The sequence below is a fragment of the Fukomys damarensis genome, unplaced genomic scaffold (genome assembly GCF_012274545.1).
Source record: "Fukomys damarensis isolate Sample0158 unplaced genomic scaffold, DMR_v1.0_HiC HiC_scaffold_23, whole genome shotgun sequence".
Taxonomy (NCBI): Eukaryota; Metazoa; Chordata; class Mammalia; order Rodentia; family Bathyergidae; genus Fukomys; species Fukomys damarensis.
The window spans coordinates 42149153-42158875 of NW_022900935.1; the positions used below are offsets into that span (position 1 = coordinate 42149153).

General features: G+C 57.1%; 1 protein-coding gene across 1 annotated transcript; it reads left to right on the plus strand.

Annotated features, from left to right (window-relative positions):
- Positions 1 to 5: 5 nt before the first annotated feature.
- On the plus strand, positions 6 to 9146 carry Klhl21 (kelch like family member 21; the record flags this gene model as incomplete). The annotated part of the gene is made up of 4 exons (XM_010627904.3): positions 6 to 195; positions 2131 to 2536; positions 5194 to 5266; positions 6988 to 9146. Coding segments are annotated over 4 exons (963 nt in total), but the record flags the coding sequence as incomplete, so codon positions are not given.
- Between the last annotated feature and the right edge of the window lie 577 nt (positions 9147 to 9723).

The window sequence follows — 9723 nt, forward strand, 5'->3', positions numbered from 1 at the left end:
TGCGCCCGCGCCCCTCCACCGGCCTCGCCGAGATCCTCGTACTGGTGGGCGGCTGCGACCAGGACTGCGACGAGCTGGTCACCGTCGACTGCTACAATCCGCAGACGGGTCAGTGGCGCTACCTGGCCGAGTTCCCAGACCACCTGGGCGGGGGATATAGCATCGTGGCGCTGGGCAACGACATCTATGTGACAGGTGAGTGCGCCGGCTGAGGCCGGGGGGCGGGGCTCTGCCTTAGAGGAAGAAACCCGCAGAACTGGAATCGGCGACCCGAAGCCAATTCAGCGCTCTGGGGGCCTCTGTCCTGGAATTAGGACCTCTTGTGTGTACAGACAAGCAGCTGCTTGTGGCTCCCCGAGCTCCGGCTGGGCCGCCTCCCTGTCAGGGAAGGGCCTCTCCCTGTCCCTCCAGGAGAGATGGACATTCACCCACACAATGAGTGTTTTCTTTCTCTCCCCGAGGAATGCAAGGGCAGGCCTGCCTGAGGCTGACGCCTGGTGAGGCAGCCCTTCCTCCCCAGCCTGGGCACTCCCCCTCCCTGCTGAGACACCGGGGCCTCCTGACTCACTGGCTTTGTCACACGCCACCAGATTCCTTGGGGCTTGCACCTAGCCCTTCTGCACCCTGTCACGTGGTGCTTAGCCTGAGCCCTGCGACTGACTGTAAACATGGTCACGTGTTGGGACGTTTTCTTCCAGTTGCCTGGCCCTAGCCCCAAAACCCTGCCGAGTCATGGTGGGCGGGTACCAGACCAGCCCTCCCTGGCTTCTCCCACATTTTTGACCCAGGAAGAATCCTGCCCAGACAGGAGGCCACCCTCTGTGGGCGAGCAGGGGCGGTCTTAGACTGCTATATAAGGCAAGGACAGCCGGGCTCTGCACGGGAGGGTTATCAGGCAGTGGCTGTGCCCCGCCTGGCACATTCAGGAGACAGAGGTCACTGTTTGGTGCAGCTCTGGAGCTGCCTGGGGCGTGCATCCCAGGGATACCCTCGGCTCAGGCCCACAGTTTCGGTGCCCAGCAGCTCTGTGTCAAACCCTCTGTCGGAATCTGCCAGTCTGTCCCTCTTGACAAAAATGAAGTTGGACCTATGTTTGGGGACTGGGTCCTCCTGCCCCACCACCCCACCGCACCCATCCCTCCTAGAACTGGCCGGACCTGCTTCTGTATACTCTGCTGTAAATGTCACAGCTGCACAGCTAATCCTTTGGGTTTAGGCAGGTGGCTTGCACATTCCATTCAGCTGCCTGTGGGGAATTTCCTGGGGCCCAAGAAGCAGGCTTCAGCTGCTTTCCCAGCTCCATGTGGAAGGAGGGAAGCCCAGAGTCGTGGGTGTTAAAAGACCTTTGTCATCTGCCTCCAAAAGCTTGGGGCTGTGAAGCAGACATTCTGTCTGCTCTGCCCTGTGGCACCGGCATTGGAGGCCAGGGGATGCAGTGGTGGGATTCTTGGAGTCCCATCTCACTGAGAAGGGGGTGTCTAGGGCCTCCATAGACTGGTTTAATTTAGGATGACAGCACGCATGGCGGCACATACCCAGAATCTCAGTCTGGGAGGCTGAGACAGGAGGATAGGAAATCAGAGCTTGGCCTGGCAACTTGGTGATTTAGCAAGACCCTGTCTTAAAATAAATTTGAAAAGATAAAAGAGCTTTTATTGACATAGGCACATGGAGTGTTAGGCACAGAAGCGTGTTCCACCTACTGGTACAGCTGTTCCATGAGTCTTGTTTTTGTTTTTTAAGTAAAACACACCCCTGTAACCTGTTCTGAATGGAGACTAGTACGCCCAAGTGCCCTGCTGTCATAGTGTGACTGTCCCAGCTCCGGCTTGCAGCGTGGACTTCCTCCTCGTGTGCCCGCACAGCCTTGGTCACAGGGGACAGGAGCCCTAGTATTGGGTAAACTCAAGGCCAGGCGGCCTGCCCCAGTTATTTAGAATTGTGGCCCTGAGGGGCCGTGGCTGGTTGTGCATGTGTCTCAGTGGGACTTCCGGCCTGGGTTTGGGGAGGTGAGGCTTTGTGCAGAGCCTATGAGGTTCATTCTTCCCCAGGGAGCAGCCGGGGGTTAGGGGGAGCTCGGGATGGCACTGACTCAGGGAGGGCTGACCACTGCCCCTGCCTGTCCCACAGGTGGCTCCGATGGCTCCCGGCTCTACGACTGTGTATGGAGGTACAACTCGAGCGTGAACGAGTGGACAGAGGTGGCACCCATGTTGAAGGCGCGTGAGTACCACAGCTCTTCGGTGCTGGATGGGCTGCTGTATGTGGTGGCCGCGGACAGCACAGAGCGCTACGACCACGCCGCCGACTCCTGGGAAGCGCTGCGGCCCATGTCCTACCCCATGGACAACTGCTCCACCACTGCATGCCGCGGGCACCTCTACGCCATTGGATCCCTGCCCGGCAAGGAGACCATGGTGATGCAGTGCTACCACCCGGACACAGACCTGTGGTCGCTGGTGGACTGTGGCCAGCTCCCGCCCTGGTCCTTCGCGCCCAAGACAGTGACGCTGAACGGGCTCATGTACTTCGTCAGGTGAGCTCTCGGGGCCCCGCCTGGTGAACTGTCTTCCATATTTGGATCTTTTGGGACGGAGTCTCACTGGGTAGTTCAGGCTGGCCTCAAACTCTCGGCACTCCTTCCAAGTGCTGGGATCATAGGTGTGCGCCGCCACCACTGGCATGGCATCGCCGTTCTCCCCATTTCACAGACGAGGAAACTGAGGCTGAGCCAGGCTCGGAGGCTGGGCTCTCCGGGCTCCAAGGTGCCTGTTCATCTCTTAGATCAGCTCCCGTGGGCTGCCAGGATCTGCCAGCCAAGCCATCCCAAGGGTGGTCGGGTAGAGCGAGCAGCCCCGGGGTCTTGTGTGTCACCCCAAGCTACAAAACAGCCCCGGCTGATCTGCTGGTCTGGCTGCCCTGCCTGCTGGTACGCGGGCATCCAGAGGGTGCCAGAGGCCCCCACGTTCTACACATGTATGTGTATGAATGTGTACAAGTGTGTGTATCCATGGTCCCTGCCCTGCCTGGAGCCAGGAGGGAAGGAGGCCCGTGACTGACAGTCCCTTCTGTCCCCCTTTCGGCCTAGACTTTGAACAAGGAGCCCCCGAGTATGTGTGTCCTTTGCTTTAGGGCCGTGACCTCTCACCCCAGAGTGGACTGGCCCTTGTCTTCCCCACCCCCAAGGCTCCCCAGCTGAGCACCAAAAGAACAGAGGGTCAGCGCTGAGCATGCAGCCCCAGAAGGCCTGGCACCACCATGCGCTGAGAGCCCCAGCCAGCCTCGCCCGCACCCTCCCCCTCCACTGAGGTGTGTTGGAGGAGGCAGAGGGGTGGAGAGGGCTATAAATACCACCTCTCAGCTGCCAGCGCCTTCCAGTCCTCAGGGCCCTGCTGGGCCCCGCCCACTAGCCCCTTCTGAGTAGGCATCACATGGCAGTTGCTAAACCCTCTGAGAAAGGAGGGTGCTGTCCCTGCGGGCAGTATGGGCTTGGGGCAGGTGGGGGAGATGGCTGCAGGAAGGTGGGGTCCCAAGTGGGGAGGGGCCAGCCATGCTGAAGTATCATCATCATCATCACCCCCCAACACGCTTCAGCAGTTCCTGAGCCACAGGCTTCCTGTCCCACAGCCAGGGGACCAGCTAGCCCTGGAACTGCCATCCTGGGCTTCTCCCCTGGCTGGGCCCCCGCCAAGAGATAGTGGGCATCCTGGCTCACCCGCAGGGCCTTCCCACTGTGTATCTGGCTCTCTGCTGGTTAGGGGCAGAGATAGAAGTGACCATCAGCAAATGAGCTACAAACCGTGGTTCTCCATTTCACAGTGCTTGAGGTGAGAACTCAGTAATGCTTCATAGCATAAAAAGTTACAAACCAAGGGAGGTGGTGCATGCCTGTAATCCCAGCACTTGGGGGTACTGAGGCAGGACGATCACCACGTGTTCAAAGCCAGCCTGGACTACACGGTCAGAGCTTGTCTCACAAAAACAACAAAAAAATTTGTTTGCTAAGTTACATGAATTTTTTTCTGTATTGGAGATTGAACTCAGGGCTTCACACTTGCTAGCATTAAGCTGCATCCCCTACCCGTTTATGTGTTTTATTTTGTGGTGAGGTCTCCCTAAATCACCCAGCATAGGCTCAAACTTGCAGTCCTCCTGCCTGTAGCTAGAACTACAAGTGTGTGCTGTTACCTCGCCCTGCTGCCCTTGAAGTTTTGAGACACCAGTCCCCTTGGTTAGGACCCATCTGCTGATTTCTTTCTCCTCACCACAGTGGAAGTGCTGAGTGCTTGCTGCAAGCAGCATCTGGTGCCCAGAGCCTGAAGTATGTGCTGTCTGCCCCTTCTGCTGACCTGGCCTTCAGAACTGTTGTCATCAGAATTGTTTTTGCTTTTCTTCTGGTCCCCTTAGCTTTATTTTGATTGTTTATTACATTTTTTGTTCTGTTTTCTTGAGACAGGGTCTCACTATGTAGTTCAGCCTGGCCTCTAACCTACTGTTTAGCCCAGGCTGGCCTTGAACTCACAGCTACCCTCCAGCCTCAGCCTCCCAAGTGCTGGGATTACAGGTATGCCACTTTGCCCAGCCTTATTTCTTACTTGGAAATAGGGTCCCCCTAAGTCACTAAGTTGCTCAGGCAGGGCTCGAACTTGCCATCTTTCCACCTCTGATGTGTGTTGTTCTGCCCAGCTATGACTACTTACCAGAGCACTGAAGATGCAGCAGTGACCGGGATGGGCAGTGGCAAGGGGTGGCCCAAGGCCTGGGGAAGGGCCTAGAGGTCTGGCCTGGCCTGGTCAGCTATAGAGGCCTCTTGGAAAAGGTTCAGGTTGATGTAGGGAGAGCTAGGAGGGTGGGAGTGGCTTGGGAGCCTGAAGTGGTAACAAACGTGATACCTTCAGGATCAGCAAGAGGAATGACCAAGCTGGGCGTGTGCGGCGTGTGCTGTGTGCACTCTGGGAGCTGAGGCAGGAGGGTTATTGTGAGTTCAAAGCCAGCCTGGGCTGCATAGTGAGACCTTGTCTTGGTGTGTGGGGGATAACCTCATTGTGCTGAGGTGTTCATCCTGAGGGGGTTCAGATATCTGAGGGTGGTGTGAGCTTTGGGCTTGGGGATGGCATCTGCCTGGTGAAGGGGCAGTCATGGGGCTCTGAGACTCCTGTCTCAGCCCCAACTGCCATCCTCCTCCCTGCACAGGGATGACTCCGCTGAAGTGGACGTGTACGACCCCACGAAGAACGAGTGGGACAAGATCCCACCTATGAACCAGGTGAGTCATGAGCTCCAGCGCCAGGCAGTGTGGGTGTCAGCGTGGCAGGTGGGCCACGTCCCCAGGTGCCATCTGGACAGGGGGCTGGCATTTGCCTCACTCCACCTTGGAGGCTTGCTGAGACCTAGGTGTGGGGCACGTGTTGCTTACTTCTGAGTAGTAACACTCACCGTAGGGACCTGCACCTGTACCGGTGATTTCCTGCCTCTTCTTTATTTTGTTTTTAATATCAGGGATTGAACCCCGGACCTTGCCCTTACAAGGCAGGTGGTGGCATCACTGAGCTAAATTCCTGGCCCTGCTACCTCTTCTTTTTTACCCCCAGTTCCTCCCATATAGAAAAGCTTTCCAAGCCGCCAGGTATGGTGCCACATGCCTGTAATCCCAGCACTCAGGAGGCTGAGGCAGGAGGATCACTGTGAGTTTGAGACCAGCCTGGGCTACATAGTTCCAGGTCAGCCTCAACTACATAGTGAGGGGCTGGGGATTTAGCTCAGTGGTTCCACTGCCTGCCTTACAAGCCAAGGACCTGAGTTCGATCCCTGGTACCGCCCCCCCCAAAAAAATAGTGAGACCCTGTCTCAAAAAAAAAAAAAACTTCTATCTTTTCCTTCTTTTTTCACTCTTTTTCTTGTCCTTTCCCCCTCCTCCCCACTTGTTCTCCTTCCGTTTTGAACATTTCTCTCCATTTCCCAATGTGTGTTACACATTTTAGTCCTTATTTCCACTTTTAGTTTTTTGCACAAGAGAAACAATGTATTTAAACACATGAGTCCAATTTATTGCACTTAAATGGATGGTCTTGAGGTCCATCCACTTAGTTATAAATGTCTCAAGTTCGTCATTCTTTATGGCAGTCATTCTCCATTCTATAAAAAAGTCACATTTTCTTTATCCATTTCTCAGTTGACAGGCATTTGGGTTGTTTCCAAGACTTACCTATTACAACTTGTGCCGCTATAAGCACAGGTGCACATATATCACTGTGTTAGGATGCTTTTCTTTTAGGAAGACCCAGGTGTTTTTGAGACAGGGTCTCACATCTAGTCTAGGTGGGCTGTGAACTCACTGCAATCCACCTGCCTCTGCCTCCTAAGTACTAGAGTTGCAGACATGCTGCCACACCCCACTCAGTCACTCCCTCTCGCAGAGGCCACAGCTGCTTCCTTCAGATCCTGAGCCAGAGGACAAAGGCCTGGGGTGGTGTGCCTGGAGTGTGTGATGCTCCAGGCAGCCTGTGTCTCTGAGAAGGTGCTCAAACTGGCGGCCGGGATGGGAGCGGATGTTGTTCCCTGCCGCCTGGCCAGTCTCTTTCCCTGGCTGAGAAGGGAGGAGTGGTGGCACTGGGAGGGGTCAGTGGCACTTGGCCAGGCTTTGTGTCAAGCCCCAGCTCTGCCAGCCTGCGCCACAGTTTCCCCACCTGTGAGATGAAGAGTTCGGTCGTGCCCACCTTGGAACCAAGCGGCAGCATGGGCAAGGGCCGGGCACTTGCTGCTGGGCAGCTGCCCTGACCACCACAGGTAGGGGTTGCCCGGCAGACCCAGGCCCAGTGTGGCCCCTGGGAGCCCAGCAAGGCCACCAGCCTGTCCCAGCCACCTGCCTTCTGAGATGATGGCAAGGTGGGGACTGCGCACCCTGTCATCCTGGGTCCCTGGCACCTCTGTGGGTGGGGAGCTTTCTGCTGTACCCCACTCCAGCCCTCCCTCCACCCTCACCTGCAGGTGCACGTGGGAGGCAGCCTGGCGGTGCTGGGCGGGAAGCTGTACGTGTCAGGTGGCTACGACAACACATTTGAGCTCTCAGACGTGGTAGAGGCCTACGACCCCGAGGCCCGGGCCTGGAGTGTGGTGGGGCGGCTTCCGGAGCCCACCTTCTGGCACAGCAGCGTCAGCATCTTCCGGCAGTTCATGCCACAGACTCCTCTGGGCGGCCGCGGCTTTGAGCTGGACAGTCGCAGTGGTGATGAGGACGCGGGCCAGCACCAGCCACCACGGAACCCTGGCGGGCTGCACTAGCCCTGGCCTGGCCCGGACAGGGCCTTGGTGTAGGGGCCCAGTGCCTCGGGGGCGGTGACCCCTCCTTCAGGTACAGGTGGAGCCCAGTGAGCCCAGGTCCTCGTTGCCTGGGGTTTTCTGTGCACTTCAGAGCCTGGGTCTCTGCTGCTGAAGCAGCACTGGCTGTGTGTGCTGCGCTGGCTCCTCTCCCTGGCACCCGGAGGGCCCCAGCTCACCTGCCTGCTGCCACCTCCTACCCTGGGGGCAGAGGGCAGAAGGTCCCCCAGTGGGGTCTGCATGGCCTCCCTCCTACCTTCTCTGCTGGCCCTGGAGGTCCCACATCCAAGCAGGGTCTGAGCGTGGTGTGTGAGCTTGAAGGGAGGTTGCAGAGCCCCCAAGTGCCTTATGGCCAGTGCCAGGTCTCCCCCAACACCAGCCAGTGAAACCTCACTGGGCAAAGAGACTGCTTGGGGCTCTGTCCAGGCCAGGGGAGGAGGGGCAGACACCCACAGCGTGAGGTTACAGCTGCCCTCTGTCCTTGAGGCCAGCAAGGTCCACAGCGCTGCCCAGTGTTGTGAAGAACCCTGCTTGGGGAGGAGGCCTGAGCTGGAGTGGCCTTCCTGGTAGCTCTCAGTTTGCTCTTTACCAGAGGGGGAGTGGAGGGAGCCAGAGCCAAGATGGCAGCAGGAGTGCCCAGGGAGATGCAGCTTGGGGACCCCAGGTGATTTGGCAGGAGCAGGACGTTTCCATGGGTTATTTGATCCTTTCGAGGTTACAGAAGTGGCTTCCATTTGGATGTCACCCGCTCCTTCCCAGGGAAGGGCCTCAGGCCTGGTCAGGTGACAGGAAGGCTTCTTCCCAGGGACTGGACTCCTGCGAGTGAGTTCTCACCCGGACGCCATCACCTAACAAGCTGTGCCCAAGCCCCTCAGCGGGCAGATCGCAGGAGTTGTTGCCTTAATTTCTCCCAGGCCACCAGGCAGGCTTTGTCATGCCTATCGCCTCCCTTTGGTGCCAGGTGCTGTGTGTGTGTCACTGCATTTTAAAAAGTGCCCTGTCCAGTCTGCTTGGGGACACTGGCTATTGCTGTCCTGAGTCAGCCTGGGTCCCTGCTCTTCACTGTGACTGGTGTCTCTCTTGCCCTACTGTCTGGCCACACAGATGGGGCCTGGGTTTGTGTCCCTCTGTCTTTGCCCCAGAACTGCCTGGGTGCCACCATCAGGCCAGACTTTGGGTTTGAAAGACTGAGCGGGCACTGGCTGCCCCCACAGCTTCTGTGGCCTGCAGACCCAGCCAGGGGCCTAGGATCAGGGCTCTCCTCTGCAACCACAGGCTCCATCTGGGTCCCCACCGTTATAGATGGGTTGGAGACAGGTGTTGGGCCACCTAGGAACATGGCTTTCCTTACATGACACGTGCACAGGGCTTTGTCCACAAGGCACCAAGTTATGGGAGTTAAGTGGCAGGTGTGTAAGGCTGACCTGTAGCGTATTCTATATTTATGACTTCAGAGACTAATGGACACAGCCGTCGTGTCCCACATCATCACACCCTAGAGGGTAGGCACTTGTGTATTTATTTTTGTCTCTTCAGTGGGCCTAAGTGTCCAGAATCTTGTCTCCAGGTTTTAGGGTGCCTTGAATACTTTTTGAAATAAAAATAATTCCTATTTTGTGTCTGCCTTTGTCTTCCTGCTGGTGGGTGAGGCAAAGGCTTGGGACTGAGTTCATCACAGGAGGTGAAGCAGGAGAGAGGAGGGTCCAGAGCACGCTGGGGCCAAGGGGGGTTCACCTCCAAGCTGTTTTAGCACCCCCAGTACAGCACTTACAGGAGTGGGGTTCCTCGCCACAGTGGGATGACTCTTGGGCCTAGGGTGGTGGAGGGGGAAGCCAGGTGAGGTGGCACACACCTGTAATGCCACCCAGCACTCTGGGCAGCCGAGGTAGAAGGGATCACAAGTTTGGGCCCAGCTTGGTCAACTTAGGGCTGGAGTTGCAGCTCAGTGTGAGGCCATGTGAACCCCAGCACTCCAAAAAATAAAAATAACCTCCAAACAGGCCTTGAGTTGCTATCCAGTTGTGGAGCCCGTCAGCCTGAGGGAGGCTTGTGCCCTGGGCTGTGAAATAAGTGCTGGACAGGGCCTGTGTCCTCCAGGTTGTTCTTGGACCCCTCCTTCCCTCCAAGTGCTGGGGGTGCATCCGTGTACCACTGTGCCCAGCTTGTGGCTGGGGCCTTTTGTGTTTTTAGCTGTGCTGAGAATCAGACCCAGTAACCCTCGCCTTGAGGATACTGGGCAAATGCTGTCAGCACGGAAGCACTTGTAACCTATATAGGAAGGTAAGCCACACCTGGGGTGTCAATACTGCTCAAATGCTCTTCCCTCCTAGTGCCTGGCAGTCAAGCTGTGAGAGATGGACAGGTGAGGCAGTGCACACCAGTGACCCCATCACTCAGGAGGCTGAG